The sequence below is a fragment of the Sorex araneus genome, chromosome 4 (genome assembly GCF_027595985.1).
Source record: "Sorex araneus isolate mSorAra2 chromosome 4, mSorAra2.pri, whole genome shotgun sequence".
NCBI classification, from domain to species: domain Eukaryota; kingdom Metazoa; phylum Chordata; class Mammalia; order Eulipotyphla; family Soricidae; genus Sorex; species Sorex araneus.
Window position 1 is genome coordinate 127,331,919 of NC_073305.1, and position 20,319 is coordinate 127,352,237.

At 37.6% G+C, this 20,319-nt stretch overlaps 1 protein-coding gene across 1 annotated transcript in view; it reads right to left on the minus strand.

The window, feature by feature from the left end:
* ASCC3 (activating signal cointegrator 1 complex subunit 3) overlaps positions 1–20,319 on the minus strand; it is a 332,257-nt gene that overhangs the window by 141,230 nt on the left and 170,708 nt on the right. Inside the window, exons 15-16 of the mRNA XM_055136146.1 lie at positions 6,477–6,668; positions 5,884–6,108 (exon numbers count right to left, since the gene is read on the minus strand). Of these exons, the coding sequence (XP_054992121.1) occupies positions 5,884–6,108; positions 6,477–6,668 (417 nt within the window). The remainder of the gene's footprint in view (positions 1–5,883; positions 6,109–6,476; positions 6,669–20,319) is intronic.

Sequence of the window (20,319 nt, forward strand, 5' to 3'; positions counted from 1 at the left end):
ATGGTTGCCTCAAACTGCAAGGTAGGGAGTAATACGGAGATGATGTTTTTTCAAAGGCACACATTTTCCAAAGAAGAAGGTATTTCAGGGAACTAATGTACAGCATGGTGACGTTCATTAACAGCAATACTGTATTATTACTATGTAATATTTTACTTGAAAGTTATATTGTGAGAGTAGAATTTGAAGATTTTCACCATAACTACAACAGACACAATGTCATGTGACAAATATATCTCCATAAATCTAGCGGAAATATTTAATTAACTAAACCATCCATAGTACAGTTTTATATATACTACCTTCTAAACGGCGAACAGTAATGCTTTCCACAAAATAAAGATTAACAAAAACCGAAACTGAGTAAACGAGGGACTTGTACAACACTTTCTAGTTGGCTGGGTACAGAAAGGTTGCTTGATGATTTGACTCAAAGTCCTATTTTTGGCTAATTTTGACAGTCAGTACCAGGCTAATTCTCATGATTATATATCAAAACAACAATTACAGTGCTATTACACAACTTTTAAGAGTATAAAATTTTATAAAGGATAAAATAAACTTCTTATTACTTTCAAGTTCAGATACAGTAAATCAATATAAATAATCCACTGGTTTTAAAGACAAGATTAAAAGAAAGGGTAGCATTAAAGATAGGATCAAGAAATATAAGTCTTTTAAATGTTCTCTCCAAAGCAATAGATAGCCCAAAATTTGGGATTCATGGTGGTATATGGTATTTTGAGATTAATCCTTGAATGCCACCTAGTGACAAAAAATTTACTTATAAATGTTTGATATCATCTAGTGGTCATTTAGTAAGAAAGTCTCTATTTATCCTTCCACCTCAATAACTGTATCAGTAGGTAGTAACAAGAAAAATATGTAAAACACAATGACTATATAACATATAGAGCATAGACTCTGGTCTCAGAGGTTTCCTACTCAAGTGGGTAAAATATATATATGTGGTTAAGATGATACATATCAATCACCATCTACAGTAGCTAGCAACAAACATTTAAAAAATGATTTAAAAATATCAACATGCACAACTTCTAAAAGGGCTAATATTTGTATACAGTTTAATAAAATTTTATGTTCCACTCAATTAGAGAGAAAAAACTACCCCAAATGTGGTCATTTAGAAGGGTGACTCAAAACATCACTTTCAATCTAATTTTATTTACTTAAACCTTTGCCTTTCAGGTCATTTTATTTGCATGCAAACTTTGTAAAAGTTAAAAAAAGGAATCTAAAGAAGAAATATATGAATACTTATGTTTAAATATTAGGAAACAAAAGAAGAAAATATATAAGTTTTTATATATAAAATATGTCTCATGGATATACATAAAATGATATGAATTTATTTAGTTACGTATAAAAAATCATTTATGCTCCTATTCATTTACCTCTTCAACTAAAACTTGAGTGTTAGCATGACATCTATATTGGATAGACAATCAAGGGACTATTATGAATGATAATACAGCTTTTTATGCACCTAATTTAGGTCTTGTTAAATTCTCACCACAATCCTGAGGGAACATGCCTATTTTACAGACTCTATGGATGAAATGGGCAGAAAGGGTCTGTCTAGGGCACAAGACCTGCTCTGGATAGAGCCATAATGGGAAGGCTGGTCAGACCATGAAGGCCTTATTTCCAAAGGCACACCATTTGTAGCATGCCCTAAAGAGACAGGAGGAATTCTCTATGTATAGCCATGAGATTAACATATTTTAAAACATGTGCTAAGAGGGCTGGCACAGAATAGATACCCAGTAATATGTGCTGAGCAGATTTTAGTAAGCCCCAAACATATTTCAGTATTTTTCTCAGTGCAAAATTAAGTGGCTTGATTCAAGGCTGGGACTTGTGACCTTTTGGCATTAACATTAGGGAGTCAGTCCTATTAAGCATCCGCCAGGAAAGATTCCTCATATAATGTTTGCATTGAAATTATTAATTAATGTAATACTTTTTCCAGTCCCTCTAAACCAATGGTTAGAATTGATATTCATGTTATTAAGGATATTAGCAGAAGTGAAATTGCTAATTGAAACGACCTTTATGTTGACCACTGCTATTGTACAGTATTTCAAAGATTTTGGGAGTCAAAGGACTTAAAATTCCATTACCTCAAGAACACAGCATACATTCTTTCTATAAACTAATTTCACACTTGACTTTCAGATTATCAAATTTAATTTCACATTCAACTATAATTTCAGAACGTTTGTTTCTTTAACAAGAAAATTTACTTTAACTTGTAACTATTCCAGTGGAACAAATATGCTAAAGAAATTTTAACAATGGCTATAGTTCACTATATTAGATAAAAATTTCAAATTAGGTATTTTATTTTTTATTTGAATGCTATTTATGACATTAAAAGGAACTACTAGTTATAGTAGCTGACAATTCTGAAATGACATACTTAATAAAGAACTTTATGAATATGAGGCGAGTCAATGAACTTTATTTTGAATTTCTCAATGCTTGATCAAATAGCTTCACTGATGGCATTTTTTGACCCTACATAAAAAGTGACTTAAGGACAACAGCAGTTTTTTATTCACATTATGTCTTCTGCATAGTAACAGAGTAACATCACTGCTTTTACTTAAAAGTTTCTGTCACAGAAAACTATCAGGAGCAGCAATTCTAAGTTTACAAAAACATAATCTTCCATGACATACTAATTTGGAAAAGTTGTAAGCATCTTGGTTTCTACTGTAAGTCAGAGAACCTATAAATACCATTTTTACATATTCATCTTTACTTTAACACATTTTGTATAAGGCAACACAAATTCAGGGTACAATGAGAAGACTAAATTTGGAGTCAAGAGATTTGAGTATGAATATTAGTCTCAAAAATTAGTAGCCAAATGACCTTTAAGGTCAGTTGCCATTTTCTCTGAGGGCAATAATACTCCATAGAAGGAGTACTAAGAGAACTAGAGAACATACAAGCACTTAGCAGGTCCTAGGTCCACTAGTACCACCACTATCCTTGTGTCCCATTGTTCATCGATTTGCTTGAGTGGGCACCAATAACGTCTCCATTGTGAGACTTCCTGTTATTGTTTTGGCATACTGAATCCACCACGGGTAGCTTGCCAGGCTCTGCCGTGCGGGCAGGATCCTCTCAGTAGCTTGTGAATAGATTCTTTTACCCCCAATGCTTCGACCAAAAACACAAGTTCTAATTGTCAAGCCATTCACAGTAGATAGTGAGGATTGAAATAGAATAATAATAATATTTTCTTTGGAATTAAAATTTATTTCCTAATCTTTTGTATTCCTGCGTCACTAAGCTTATAGATCAGAAGTTTTTGTGACTGTTTCTTTCATCCTTCTGATCACAAATCAAAATTTACTACCTTTGTGAACAAAGTCTTCACTGAGAGCCAAAAGTACTCTCTTCTACTGAATCTTTTTGTGGAACTTAACATTTCTGAACATCCATGCACCCTGCTTTCACATGTTCTTCTTCCTTACTGATGACAGTGTCCTTAACAGAGGGGGCTGCGTAGCAAGTGAGTGTCATCCTCTAACACGAGTAGGCAGAAAGTGAAATTTCACAACTTATTTAAGAAATATATATTATAGTTTTTATATATTAAGTATTAAGTACATAAGATATACTCATATATACTCAATATATATAATTAAGTATATTAAAAGTACTTACTATATTTCTCCGCGCCCGCACCCCCAGAATGACTGACGAAGAGGAGGAAGCTGCTTGGGACACCAGCAGCCCACCAGCAACCTGCAGTATGTGACTTGAGAGTTTCCGCCAGGTCCCCCGAGCGGGGGACCGGCGTTTCTCCTTTTTTTTTTTTCTTTAATCTCTCTCTCTTTCCCTCAACTTCTCCTGGGCACAGCACAGCATCTACCCCACTTCTCTGAGCACAAAATGGAGAGACGCACACAAACGCGCGGCGCGGCTGGCGGGGGATCGATGGCGGGGAAGTACCGGTCTCTGCCCACATCGGACACTTAAAGAGAGTGCAGCCACGTGGGCTTTCCCATTTCTCCGTGCCCGCACCCCCAGAATGACTGACGAAGAGGATGGAGCTGCTTGGGACACCAGCAGCCCACCAGCAACCTGCAGTATGTGACTTGAGAGTTTCCGCCAGGTCCCCCGTGCGGAAATCTCTCTCTCTCTCCTTCAACTTTTTCCCTGGACTTTAGACAGAAACCCAAAACCGCGCGGCCGCGGCAGCAGCCGCGAGACCTAATGTCATCTTAGTATCAACAATATATAATGGTTCCTTCTTAATGGGTCGGACTTTTGTGGGTGATCCTAACAAGAATAGTAAGTATTTTGTTGAAATATTGAAGGCAATCAAAATGGTAGCCATCTCTCTGACTGAACTAAGCTATATCCCCACGCCGGCTGAGAAGAAATACCCTTCTTTCTCGGGAAGAAACGTGGTGTGGTGTCAAACATAGTGTGATGTCCATTAAGCAAACAGACCTGGTGGCGTGGGAATGGGAAATAAGGGGAAAAATTAGGTACATGGACCAGCGGGACGCTGGTGGTATCTCGAGCCGGAGCCGATATCAGCGCAAGATCTTTGGTTCCAGAAACTGCTTGCAGACACTCTACTAGACTATCAACTAAGCCAGAGCCCCACGCCGGCTGATGACGGGAAATAACCATCCTCTTCAGTTTTTTTCCCTTTGTCAGACAGCGTGGCGATTACTAAACAGGCGTGAACTCGGTGGCGCGGGGCAAGGGGGAAAAAGAAAAGTTATGTAACAAACAGCAGGACTTAATATCTCTATATTCTTAGTAATGGAGAACTATCAAATGCCTCATTGGCAATAGGACTGTCTTTTTCTTTTTGGGGGGAAACCCCAGCAACGGTAGTGAGTTGTGTGTTGAAACATGGAATGTAATCGAGATAAGCGCGAATGAAGTGAAACTTATCACGTACAAGGGTGGGGACTAGGGAGGTGGGAGGGGGCGGCAGATATACTGGGGGGGTTGGTGATGGAAGATGGGCACTGGTAAAGGGAAGGGTGTTTGAATATTGTATAACTGACATAATCCTGAGAACTTTGTAACCCTCCACTTGGTGATTCAATAAAAAAAAAATAAATAAATAAAAGTACTTACTATACACAGATAATATTGCACTGTAAATATTCCACAATTCATGTTCCTTACATTTATATTCTACTTCTAAAAATTATTTGAGTATGCATCAAAGGTAAAAAGGGGTTATAGAAGAAGGAAACTGTTAAATGCTAGAGCAATACTTTAAAGCAGTGAAAAATCGTTTAAATGTTTGAATATAGACTCTGAAATTAAAAATATTTATGCTTTTTAGCAGCTAAAATGCTTCCTAGGCTTTAAAGGATCACTATTTTTACCTTAACAAATGCACACCTTTACTGGAAACAAATGACAGCACTTATTTCAAGCAATCATATTTGATATAAGAAAATTCATCAAATGTTCTAAAATTCCATTAAAAAAACTGCACATCAAACTTTATAAAAGTGGAAAAAAAACTTTATAAAAGTGGAATACAAATAGTAGTTGTTATTGCTACTGTTTCCTTGGTTTTTACAGTATGGGTTTGTTTCTACTGTAAAACAAAATCTTAAACCTCGTATTTTAAAAGTATAGTTTTTGAGCATTGACTTTTTGTTCAGTTCTTATCATTTCTTATTTGCAATCTATGCTGCTCTGAACGTATCAACAAGGTTGCTTGCTTGGGAGACTGTTTTGGCCTATGAGTACGGCATGAACTCTAGTCCTAAATATTACAAAGTAGTAACTGACGTAAATTTGATTTTATGTGTTCCCTCATGAAGCTGATGAAGCCCTTCCAACCTTTTGCCCATGAGCTCTTACCTCTGCATTAAGGTTATCCGCAAGGCTTTCCAGAAACTGACTCTCAATAGGATTTTGTTGAGTGAGCAAAGTGAGATAATGGCTGAGTTTATCATGAGTTGTGATGATAATTCCTTCCCCAAACACATCAAACTGTGGTCTTCCAGCTCGACCAAATATCTGCATGACATCTAAAATTCCAAGGTCAACAAAGGAGCCTCTTTTTGCAGCATATATTTGTGTTCCCTAGACGGGGAAAAGTTAATAAAAATTTACATAAACACACAAACATAATCCTTATGAGCGGAGTACTGAAATTAGGCAAATATGGCAAGATATCAAAAGTATACCTTAACTAATCCTTTCATCATCTGTGATGGAGTTAAGTTTTCACAATATAAACTAGATTCCTTTGTAGAAAATAACTCTGGCTATATATAAATAATATTAAGTCAATGAAATAGCTAAAATTGCAATAGTTCTCTAAAATCATTTCCTAGGCCGGTTTTAATACACACACACACACACACACACACACACACACGCACACGCACACGCACGCGTGTGCGCACACACACACACAAATCCATGTGCAAAGGAAGGTGAGCTCCTACCTTAATAATAACAGCGTGAGCAGGGAGATTGACACCCCAGGCTAATGTAGCTGTACAGACTAAGACTTTGACGTGGCCATTAGAAAACAAGTGTTCAACCAAATTTCTGTCCTGCCGGAGCATTCCAGCATGGTGAATGCTAAAGCCATCAAGGAATAATTCTCTTACTTGCTTATTTCTTGACCTCTGAACCTGGAGGAAAGGCAAAATAGGAACAGCAAAGGAGGATTACTTAGCGTTTCCAAACAATTTTTATTTAGTACTTCAGTTCAATGAGTTTCCTAAAGACAACAATTATTTTTAAGCATCTTATATAGCAACAGTATATAATGTTACATGTATTATGCAAAGTTCTTATAATCATACTTCAATTGACAATCCTAAACATTACACAAAATGCAGAAAAAACAAAATAGAAAGCAAATAGCTATCCCCTTTCTTGTAATCAGTCTTATTTCTTTTATATCCTTCAAAAAATATTGCTAAAAAAATAACAGCAAAAATCTTGATGGCATCTAACTTAAGAATCAACACCCATGTCCTTACAAAGAGACGGTACAGAAATCGTTCTTACATCTTAAGCTCTTACCCAGGCCAGTCATAAAGCCATTCTTTTCCTCTAAGTTCCTTTTCTGACTAATTCACATCCTTTTTGTTCAGGGTCTTTATCCACTGTCCGGAACTTTCCCTACCTAAGTGAGATGTTCACTGTCCTCCAAAGTAGGTACCCTTCCTTAACATAACTAATCAATAAACCCAAATGTGGTTCTCTGGTGATCTTGACAGAAAAGCAATGACCACCTGTCTAGCTTTCAACCTGACAACTTCCCTGAATTTACTATGTTCACTTTTGTGTCTTTGGCCTTGTTTGAGCCCAGAGGTGGACAATGGTTCAATTATCTGCAAACTATCTAAGTACGACAGCAGAAGATCTTGTAAAATACAACTTAAGACTTACTATACAATAGAATTTTTTCTCTGCAGAGTTAATGATTTTAAAATAACAAAAGAGAGCTGTTTCAATGGTCAAGGTCACTGTTTGGACACCAAATTTATTTGCTACTGCTCTGAACTTTTCAGCACCAACACTGAAGTAACAATTTCTTTCCAAATTGTTTCGTAGTTTGTATGTAGGGGATATGGTATTGGCAAGAGGAAGGATTTCAGAGGTGTAAGAAATACAAACTTTGCTACACTGATTAACCAAATTACTTAAAATGCTAATGTTTTAAGTTAATAATAATTAAGAGAACAGATCTAAGAAAATAGTATTCCATGTAGTTAGTAGCATGTATAGAATACAACATAATACATTAACAAACCACACCATCTAGTGGCCAGATTGGTAAATAACAACATACACATTTTGAGCCTTTTCCAGTGCCAACCAAAATTCCTATATGTACACCAAAACCACTACTTTCTTCAAGCGCATTTTCCTCCTGTGCGTGGCTGTTAGTTTGTTAGAAATAATTTCATAATGAACTTTTATTAACTGAAGTTGTATCCTACTTTCTCAACTTTCATCTTGGGTAAAAACCTAAATCTCCTTCAAGCAGCTCCTGTGAGAAAGGCGACTTGGGGTGCAATCTGAGAGTCTTTGCTAAGACATAACAGAACTCCTACATGGAAGGAAATGGAGAAACATGGAAAAATGGAGAAAAATGGGGTCCATTCTTGAATATTCACAAGTCGACATTCAGAGACAACAGAGTAAACTAGAAACATTATTAGGGGCAGACAGTCTAAAAATTGTGATAGAAGCTGCAAAGGAGGCTCAACTAACTGAGCGTATACTCTGCATGCAGGGGACCTGGGTTTGATTCTGGCATTACATGGTGTGCTCTTCAGGGAGGGAACTTTGAAGCATACTTGTGAAAATGTAGCAGGTGGGTGGTGCTGGCATACACCTCCAATCCTCCAACTCTTGAAGTGTTTAAGCAGCATCAGGGGTCAGCACCCCAGTGCTCAGGTCTCAGTAAGGCACTAATAAGCACTGATGGGCATGGGGGGGGGGTTCTCTTTTTATTTCTCCTCTTGCTGTCATTTGGCTGCATCTTTTTTTGGGGGGTGTGGGGGCTGGGTTACACCCAGTTATACTCAGGACTAATTCCTGGACCAAGCATATACAGACCAAATATTAGAGTGAATAGGGCATTTGTCTTGCTTACAGCCAACCCAAGTTTGATACCCAGCACCCTATAAGGTCTCCTGAATCCTCCAGGGGAGATCCCTGAGCACAGAGCCAGGAATAATTCCTGAGCATTTCTATATATGGCCAAAAAAAAAAAAACCATATGAAAACAAAAGCAAAGACTAAACAAAAAGATGGGACTCTATCAAATGAAGAAGCTTCTGCACTGCAAAGGACACACTGCCAGAATAAAAAGACACACCACAAAAAGACTGGGAAAGACTATTTTCCTACCACTCTTTCAATAAAGCACATTATCTGAGACATATAAAGCACTGGCAGAATGTCACAAGAAAAACAAACAAATCTCATAAAAATAGGGAAAGAGATAAACAGAAATTTCCTCAAAGAGAATAACAGATGACCAAAAGGTATATGAAAAATGCTCTACCTCATCAGGTGAATGAAAGTCAAAACAAAAATGAGCTATCACCGAACACCAATGAAATGGGCACAGAGGAAAAAGAACAGAAACAAACAGTGTTAGCAAGAATGAGCAAGAATGTGGAGGGGAAGAGGGCTTTGTTCACAGCTGCTGGAAACTGTCAACTGGTCCAGTCTTTTGGAAAAAATAAGGAGACTACTCAATAATATAATAGTTGATGTTCCACATGATCCAGCAATTCTACTTCTTGGTATCTATTAAGAGCCCCAAATTCCATTGTTCATTGTAGCATGATTCACAACAGCCCAAACCTGAGAGAAACAACCCAAGAACAGATGCCTAAATAAACTATACATAGAGTTCCTCTATGTATAGTTACTCTATGTACGTATACATAGAGGAACACTACTCAGTGTGATGAAAAGTCAAAACTTCGCTAAAAGAAAAAAAATGTAACTTCCCAAGACAGTTTTCAGAGAAACGGACAAAACACTATTGAAATTCATATGGAACAATAACCCCCCACGAATAGCCAAAGCAATCTGGGGAACAAGAAGATGGGAGGCATCATCTTGCCCAATTTCAAACTGTACCACAAAGCAGTAGTAATTAAAACAGCATGGTATTAGACTAGAAACAGATCCACAGATCAATGGAATAGAGTGAATATAGTGACACAGACACTCAAATATATGATCACTTAATCTTTGACAAAGGAGCAAGAAATATGAAATGGAGCAAAAAAAAAAACCTCTTCAACTAGTACTGCTAGGCAAACTGGACAGCTACATGCAAAAAAATGAACTCATACCTCTGTCTAATGCTAGGCACAAGTCAGATCAAAATGAATTAAAGACCTCAGTATCAGACCTGAATCCATAAGTACATGGAGGAAAACGTAAGATAAGAACCTTCCATGACACTGAAGCTAAAGGCTTCTTTAAAGATGAAACATCACTGACCAAGCAAGTGGAAGCAAAGATAAACAAATGGGACTACATTAAATTAAAAAGTTTCTGCACTTCAAAATAAATAGCGGCCAAGATACAGAGACATCCCACAGAATGGGAAAAATAATTTACCCAATACCCTTTAAAAAGGGGTTAATATCCAAGAAATATAAGGGCACGGATAGAACTTTACAAGAAAAAAAGATTCAACCCCATCAAAGAAAATGGGGAGAAGAAATGAATAGAAACTTCCTCAAAGAAAAAATTCAAATGACTAAAAGGCACATGAAAAAATGTTCTACATCACTAATCATCACGGAGATGCAAATCAAAGTAACAATGAAATGTCACCTTACAGCACAGAGACTGGCACACATCAAAAAGAGTAAGAACAATCAGTGCTGGTGTGGACACAGGGAGAAAGGTGCTCTCATTCATTGGTGGGAATGCTGATTGGTCCAGCCTTTTTGGAAAACAATATGGGCATTGCTAAAAAAATTAGAAATTGAGCCTTTGGACCCTGCTGTGGAGCGAGCATGATGGAAGAGCCCAAGGAAGCGCCCTTGGACTCCAAACAGCCCACTGAACTAACTCCGGCATGGGACCAGAGACCCCACGGTGCGCTGAAACAGTGGGAGCCGGGCATCCCCCAATTCTTTTAACCTCTCTCTCTCTCCACACCTCCCCCCTGAGCACAGCGCAGGATCCGCGGTTTTCCTGAGCGCAAAATGGAGACGCCGAGCCTCTCTCTAGGCTTCTCCATCTTATGAGCACCATAAAAGGGTAAAAGTTTGTAGTGATGTTATTTCTGGTTGTACTTTCCCTGGACTTTATACAGAAACCCAAAACCACGCGGCCGCTGCCACGGCCGCGCGACCTAATGTCATCTTAGCATCAGCAATATGTAATATGTCCCTTTTTAATGGGTCGGACTTTTGTGGGAGATCCTAACAAGAATAGTAAGTCTGTTGCTGAAATATTGAAGGCAATCAAAGTGGTAGCCATCTCTCTAGACTGAACTAAGCTATATCCCCACGCCGGCTGAGAAGAAATTTTCTTCTTTCTCGGGAAGAAACGCGGCGCGTCGTCAACTACAGTGTGATGTCCATTAAGCAAACAGACCTGGTGGCGTGGGAATGGGATATAAGGGGAAAAATTATGTACATGGAACAGTGGGACGCTGGTGGAATCTCGAGCCGGAGCCGATACCAGCGCAAGCCCTTCGGTTCCAGAAACTGCTTGCAGAAACTCTACTAGTCTATCAACTAAGCCAGAGCCCCACGCCTGCTGATGACGGGAAATAACCATCCTTTTCGGTTTTTTTCCCCTTGTCAGGCAGCGTGGCGATTACCAAACAGGCGTGAACTCGGTGGCGCGGGGCAAGGGGGAAAAAGAAAAGTTATGTAACAAACAGCGGGACTTAATATCTCTATATTCTTAGCAGTGGAGAACTATCAAATGCCTCCTTGGCAATAGGACTGCTTTCCTTTTTTGGGGGAAACCCCAACAACGGTAGTGAGGTGTGTGTTGAAACATGGAATGTAATCGAGATAAGGCATAAACGAAGTGGAACTTATCATGTACAAGGGTGGGGACTGGGGAGGTGGGAGGGGGTGGCAGGTATACTGGGGGGGTTGGTGATGGGAGATGGGCACTGGTGAAGGGAAGGGTGTTTGAGAATTGTATAACCGACATAATCCTGAGAACTATGTAAACCTCCACATGGTGATTCAATAAAATTATTAAAAAAAAAATTAGAAATTGAGCTTCCATATGATGCAGGAATATACCCCCAGGTAAAAATAAACAGCAGAAATGACATCTGCATTTGTATGTTTATTTTAGCACTGTTGACAATAGCCAGAATCTGGAAATAACCTGAATGCCTGAAAACAGATAACTGGTTAAAGAAACTATGATACATCTACACCATGGAATCCTATACAGCTGTTAGAAAAAAATGTCATAAAATTTGCTTAAAATAGATAAACATGGAGAGTATCATGATGAGTCAACTAAGTTAGAAGGGGAAGGACAGACATAGAATGAATGCACTTATTTGTGGGATTAAAAAAAAAGCATAGTATGAGACTAATACCCAAGGACAGTAAGAAACAAGGGCTAAGATAAATGGCCCACAGTTGTAAGCCTGCCAAGGGCTGGGGGACAGGGCAGTTGGGATAGAGTAGGGACCATTATGACAATGATGATTGGAAGGGATCACTCTGAAAGGGAAATGTCTGCTGAAATAGGGTAAAGGACCAAATATGATGGCCTCTCAGCATCTGTATTGCAAACCATAATGCCCCAAAGTAGAGAGTGAACAAAGAAGGGCAGGGGGAGCGTGTGTGTAGCACAAGGGATAGGGGAGATATTGGTGGTGGGAAGTGTACACTGGTGGAGGGATGGGTGTTGGGACATTGTATGACTGAAACCCAATCAGGAAACCTTTGGAACTGTATCACATGGGGATTCAATAAAAAGATTAAAATAAAAAAGAAAGAAAAGATGTAATTTGTTGCTACATAGATGGATCTGGAAAGCATCATGCTGTCATTCTGCGTGAAGTTAGTCAAGCTAGTCAGAAACAGACAAGGACAGATAGAATGATCTCTTTCATATGCAGGGTACTGGTCTTCAGTAGGAAGCTTATGGATGGGGATGGGGGCTGGGGAGGACACTGAGACCATGATGAAAGTAAGTGGACACTCTGGTGAAAGTGTGGACCTGGAATGTCCTATAATGAAGTGCTACACAAAAAATCCTGTATACTATAGTGTCTTAAAAGAAAAAAAAAGTCATGCCAACCTTAACACCATTTTAATCATGTTACCTCAACCACAATAAAAGAGAAAATGACTATTCCTAGAGAGGTTGCTGCAGATGTTGTAAACTCTGTGTCAGCTTCTAGTTTTACACATAGTTTTACTTGAACACAGTTACAGCATCATGTTTTTATATACTATTTATATATGACTGTTTCTGAACCAATGTTAAGTTGGTAAATATAATGCCATACCACCACAGCTCATACGGTATTTGCTATTTAAACTGCAACTAAAAGGGTAGACTTTACTGTATAGACTTTAAATAAAGAGATGCATAGGTTTTCACAAGTTAACAGTATAAGCACAAGGAGACAAGTATCAGTGCTCAGACAAATGCCACAATTTAAAGAAACCATAAGATTATTCTATAAAACTCAATGTACTACATTCATAAAGGTTCCAGGAGCCAGAGAGATAGTAGAAGGTTAAGGCTCTTGCTTTGTATGTGGTCAACACATATTTGATCCCTGGCACCACATGGGGTCCTCAATCATCACAGAGAGAGACCTTGAGCACAGAATCAGAACTCTCTGAACACAGCTGGGTGTGATCCAACCGAGTCCGCTCAAGAAGCCAAATAAAAAACAGCTCGGAATGGATGAATTTAAGAAAACTATGTTGATATTTCTCCTAGAAGTGATAAAAGTTATCAAATAAAAGCAATGAAAGAAAATTGAAGAGCTTCCCCAACATCTAGGCTTCCAAACTTTCAGACGCAAATTATTTCTAATACTACTGTGAATCCTTATAACCAGAAGTAGGAGAAAAATTTCAAAATTAATCTTACAGAGGTAACATAATAGGTCTCAGATTAAAACCTGTTCAAACGGGCAGAAAAAAGACTAGTATTTCTCTTATGAATGCTAACCCAAATAGTAAAAAACGTCAGAGAACAGAATTCACCTATTAAATAAAACATATGCTCTACTATTAGTACGATTTAAACCAGAATGTGAGGGCATTGTACTTTTACATTTGTATTAAGACAGTCAAATATAAAATGAACTATAGTTTGCTTGGCTAAGTATAGTTGGCTACAAACACCAATTTTCAGAAACTGGATGCATGGACTCATTTAAAGGCTATTTTCGGAGGTGTGACTAGAGTTCATATTGAAAAGTAAAGCTATATATTTACCCAGAAAAAAAAATCTGAAACTAAGAAAATCTGAAAATAAGAACATCTAACCCAATTACGGATAAAAGTGTTAATAAAAACAGACTGATATCAGGAGAACAATGAGTATAATCAATGAAAAAGAAGACAAAGGCAAAAAATAGACTCAGGCAAATATGAGAATTATGTATATTATATAAAATCTACAGAAAATGCAAAGAGAATTCAGAAATAGATCAATGGGTCCATTACTATAAAGCACAAATCCTAGATAAAGAAAAATGTGAAATAAAGAGACAGTATGAAATCACAGATGAAATACATATAGTCTAGTGTCCGGGAGGGGACACTGGGACCTTGGTTGAGGACCGCTGATTCTGGAGGTGGGTTTTATGTTGGAACAGTGTATGTGTGAAACTTGATTATTAACAGTAATTTAGACCACGGTATCTAAATAAAAATTAAAGAAAAAAGCAAAGAAATACATATGGCTTTTATAAACAAGACAAAGCCCAACTTCTAAAAACATGTTGGTAAAAGTTTCCACATGGTAAAAATATTCATAAACAAATAAAAATCAAAGGTTATCTAAGAAAAAAATATGACACATATGACTACATGCTATTGAATACACATGGGACTATGGATGTGAACAATTTTTTCTATAAAATATTGTTATGAAAATTGCTTTGGTCTAGAAATTCAGATGTTCAATAAGAAAAATGCTCAGTTTATTTATGATTAAAGAAATGTCAAACTAGCAAAGCACCGCCTTTTTGCATATTAATCTGTCATAAACTTACAAATTTTGACAAGGCCCAGTGTTGGCAAAGATATCTGGGAGGGAATGTGAATTTGAACTATCTCCTTAGTAGGCAATTTGGAGCCATTAGTTAAAATTTTAAATACATATTCTGTGGTGATAGAGAAACCCACTGCTAGCATTTTCCTGATGGGCATCATTGCAACTGCAAAGACATTTGAGGGAGAATATTTGCTGCAGCATTGCTAACAATAAAGAATATCTAGAAGCAACAACAAGAAGAATTCATCTTCATAAGACTGAGTTAATGGATTAAGGTAATGTCCACATTGTAGTAAACTACAGTTGTTAAAATGAATGTGGTCCTTTTGTACTAATTTGGAAATATCCCCATGATAGATTACTAAGTAACTAAAGCAAGAGATATAAAATGTGTATCACAGGATTAAACTGTTTACATTAAACACACAATGGTGTTTGCATAAAATCTTTCTTTGAAACATAAGAAGCTTTTAAGCAGGAGTTGCATTTGTAAGGTTAAATGGAGAAAAGGTATTTAAGACCAGAAGATAATGAAGATAAACTTGCTTATTACAAAACGCCTGTTGCTTCCTTAAGTATCAGAACAATCACTATGTGTAAATCGCGTTGTCGCGGTTTCCCTTCGCCAGCAAAGAGAGACGACACCGGTTGAGGGTCCTTCTGCAGCAAGTTTATTGGAGATCTCCACACTTACACCAATGGGGGGAGGAAGGCCCCGACCCTCAGAGCGATGTCCTTTTTATGGAGAAGACCCCTCACTTCTGACGTGTTGCTCGCCAGTTGGCTGTCCTCCAATCACCCCATGGGGGGCGATGCCGGGGCCCGCGCTCTGGAGGTTATTTATTACCTAGGGCAGCCGGATGTCGGCGCCATCTTTGCTCCATGTGCTCTGGCTCCCTACAACTATGTTTCCACCTATCTGAGAACAGGACAAGTTTTAGTTGGAATCCTAACTTCCCTGTGATAAGAATAGCTGCAGACTTAGAATTCCTCTTGCTCACATACTCTGAACAGATTACTGGCTTCTCCCAGGATGCCATTGGAAATTCAATACTAAATTCACTGAATAAAGTGTTTCCATGCATGGAAATTCTGCATAAAATCACTACTGTGAAAAGAAAAGAGAATAAAACGTGTAGTCCAAGCACTATCTAAATTTGGTTTGCAATTACTTTACATATGCACCTTTCATAAATGCAATTCCCATCTATGGTTTTGTAATCTGAAAAATTTGAGTGCAATGGACAACTGCTAAGGCAATCCATTATCATGCAGAGGGAGAAATATCCCCACAAAGCAGGCAGCTCCAGTTCAAGACTTCACCTAATCTTTTCCCTGTGCATGATTTTGAAAACAAGTGTGAGTACTTTAAAAATGAATAAGAGTAAAATGTAACTACTTTCCTATGTTGACTTCTACATGGATGCAAACACATGATTTTTAAAAGATGTTTTACTATGAAGTTGGACAGTAGGCAACTGAGGACATAAAAGGAACACCTATTTGTTTTACAGAAGTAACATAAGAACTTCAGTTCAGATACAAACTTTCAATGAAAAAATGTGAAAAAAACATAGCCAAGTCTTCCAATGTAATTTATCTTGATAAGATATGCTCTAACATGGATAATTTCTAATCCACCAGGGAAAAGAAACTAGATTTAGTTAGAAGAAGCCAATTTCTTCTTCCAAATGATATTCTTTTCCAAACCTTACGAATGATTGTGAATATGTTTTGTCGATGTTATAAGAATTATTAGAAAATCCGTATCTTTGGCAAGTATCATTTTTATCATACAATGCTTATTATATCAATCAACAGGAGACAGAAAATCTACTGACACTGTTCAGAATATAAACTAAGGCTTGCCTCTTCTTTTAATAAAGGAGTTTAGAGCTAGAACACTATGTCATCCTTTTCAACCTCTTATTGTCTTGAGGTTGAGTCTTCAGTATCGAAGCCATGATAGCCAATATCTGCAATGTTCTGTCTCCCATGAGGCTCTCCAGGAAATCCATCAAACCTCCTAAACCCTCTCATGGGATAAGGCCCATTAGTCATCTTTTCACTAAATCATTAAAACTGGCTATGAGGAGAATTTCTGAAGATTATGTTAAAATTTTTAAGCTTTAGTTCCAGAGATTTGGATTCTAATATCTCGCGCAGCAATGGATTAAGAGGGAAAGTAACGATCTGAGAACAGAACTGTCCCAGAAGATTTGGTGTCTTTTTGCTCAAAAGCAAAAAGTTCCGCACCTTCTCTAGTATTCCCACCACAGGTACACTATGCTCCCCTCTCCTTCCTAGAAGTGCCAGGAATCAGTCAACTATATCAACCTCTTCTGGTATTTTGCCTTTATTGAAACTTGACTCTTCTTTGCTGACTGTTTCCCAAGTATATCTCTCAAGTGGTGGGTAATGATCAGTCTCTTCCCACTGCCATTCCAGGCGATTCTGTACCTACCTTTTCTTTTGTTAAGGAAAAAAAAAAATTCTTGGGCCCTTTATATCTGACTGTGTCAGTCACTCAACTTCAACACTTCAACACTTCAGCCAATGAAGGCTTAATACCTGTGGCTCTGACCCTCTCTCCATCCCAATTTTTTTCTTTTTTTTTTCTTTTTAGGTCAAATCTAGCGATGCACAGGAGTTACTCCTGGCTTTGCACTCAGGAATTACTCCTGGCGGTGCTCAGGGGACCATATGGGATGCTGGGAATCGAACATGGGTCGGCTTTGTGCAAGGCAAATGCCCTACCCGCTGTGCTATCGCTCCAGCCCCTCTATCCCAATTTCTGTCACTACCCTGGGTGATACTATTTTCCTTGCAGCTATCCAAACTTCCCCCTCCCCAACCTGCCACCTTCAGTCCCTTGATAACCTTCATTTTTGTGATATTTCCTTTGTCTCACCTCGGTCATGCCAATGATTATCCTTCAGGTCTTGTCATTATCATACAACTTAACTACTTCCAAAATTACTTGTATTACATTTCAATTTTGGATCAAAGTTTTTATATATACTTCAAACTTGTTCAACTAATTTTTAAAAGTTGGTTTTTATCATTAATGAAACTTTCATATACATTCCTATACTTCTCCTATCCTATTTGCAGCACCTACCCTCTCCACCCCTATCCCAATCCTTATTCTTGCTGTTTCTCCAGTCTAGGCAGCAGTTGTAATTTTAACTTGAAATTGTTTTAATCATACGCCTGCCATTGTCTTAAACTCATCTTGTCCCCCTGTCATATCTGACTGGGGAAATGCCAAACTCGAATGAGCTAAGTCAGAGTGATAATTAAGAAAAATTATATACAAGGGCAATTTAAGGCCAATCTAGATCCATCACACAAATCTTAATAAGTCCTTAGTACATGCCAGAATTTCTGAATTGTCTTTGTAGTTCATTTTTTTCCTCACACATCTCACAATGTCATTACTTTCCTTTCTTTGCTTTTTCCTAAAGTTCTATCTACCTTATTGACTTTAATTATTAAGATTATGAAGTTGTACGTGATAAACTATATATATACCTAATATATACACATAAATATATATTTTTTCCAGAGGCAACCCTCCCTCCTCACCTTCTTGTCATATAACAAAAGACAACTTGCAACAGAAGTCATCTTTTAAACCTTCCCTTCTTATTAAAATAGAAGTACCCTAAATCCTATCGAAGGAAAATCTGTCTCATTGTTCTTTAGCTCTGAGGCCTCTTGATCTCTTAGGACTTTTATTATCTGTGATCCTTTTTCTCTCCATATGAATAATAAAATCAATTTTAATCCATCTTCACTTTGTCTTGAATAGCTCCCAGAGAATAAACTTGTCACAAATTTCCTATATTTAGCACAGAAGCACATTTCTGTGTATTATTTCCACATTATTTTTACCTTTTATTTTTCTTATATCTAAACTGAAGTCTCAAAATGGATACTTATGTTTGAATTTCCTACTTCTATACTTACCAGTTAACAATCTATTTTCTGTTCTCCCCTATGCAAATGAAAAGCTAGGGAGGTCCTAAATTCATGTTCCTAAGTACAATAAATAGTTTATTGGACTCAACACATTTAAAACACTTTCTCCTTGGTGAAACATTCAAAGTCTTTGCCTGTGAGATACTCACTGGAGTTTACTCCATTACTTGAAGGCTCCCTTGCTGACTCAATGCTTTATCTCTAATCATTAACTACTAGAAATCCTCGAGACTTGGTGCTCAACTCTCTACTGCCCATATTCACTTTTAATGTTTTTCCACTCCAAAACAGACCACTTTTGGTGTGTCATCTAGATACCTATGCTATCCACTGAATAATGCCAGCCAGACATCTTTCAAAAGTCAGACAACTCCTTCCCTCTCTCCTTCTCTTCCTGGAATGCTCAGGGGACCACATGTGGTGTTGGAAATAGGACCTGGGCTGGCAGCATGCAAAGCAAGCAGCCCTGTCTACAGTACAATCTTTCTGGCCCCAAATCTACATTTCTAACTGGCCTTCCCAACCCCTATTTGCCTTTATTGTAGCATATATAAATATATGTTATATATATTTTATATATATTATTTATAAAATATAATACATATTTGTTTTGTTGTTTTTTGCTTTTAACAAGATCTTGGACAAATGAGGCCTGAACATTTTAATGATGGGGCTGGAGAGATAGTCCAGTGGGTAAGTCTGATCCAGTAAGTGGGTAAGGCTGATCCAGGTTCAATCCTTGAGTACAGAGCTAAGCACAATCAGGTGTGGTCCAGAAACAAACAAACAAAAAGAGTGGGGTTAGGGGTCGGGTGGGGCAGAAAGAAAATTGTACTCTGTTCCATATATTCAAAAGGGCCTTCCAGAGTGTTTACAAAATTGAAAGGCATCAATGGTGTCAGCCCTGCTTCCTGACTGCTGGGTTACCTTCATGAAGGCAGACTATCAAATTCTGTTGCTTTGGTGAAAACCAGGTTTCTGTTACTTCAATCCTACCAATATTCCAGTAAGTACCTACTTCCTTGTATAAAATGTTTTTTTTTAAATTTAGAATAGAAATTAAGTGTTTTATTTCCTGTACTGAATCCTAATACACCATGTTTCCCTTTCAGTCTACTCAAGTAGCCAGAAATAGAGTTTCTCTTGATGCCTATTGATTTAGCACAGTGGCTGCAAACTAGCTTATGCTCAGTAAATATTCAAAATAACCACCATTATAAACAGGCTGAGGCTTGTGTGTATACAGTCAATTCACAACAACACAGACCAGGCAAATTCCTCAAACCGATTTTCATGTCACTCTGGCTGTGCTAAATGATTCACTTTCACTTGCAAGAAAGCAAGTGCTCTATCGCCTGTCCCAAGCCCTACCCACTGGTCTTGGTTTACACATAGGATATCCCATGACATAGAAACAAGTTAGCATTTCAGAGAAACCTCCTAATTTATCCCAAGAGAATCTCATTTAAAATTTCATTCTTTATATCTGCTGACCATTCAAAATTAAACACTAAAGTAAAAATTTTTAAATAACAGTAAGCTGTGATTTTGATCTTCAAAATGTGTAATATTTCTATGAAT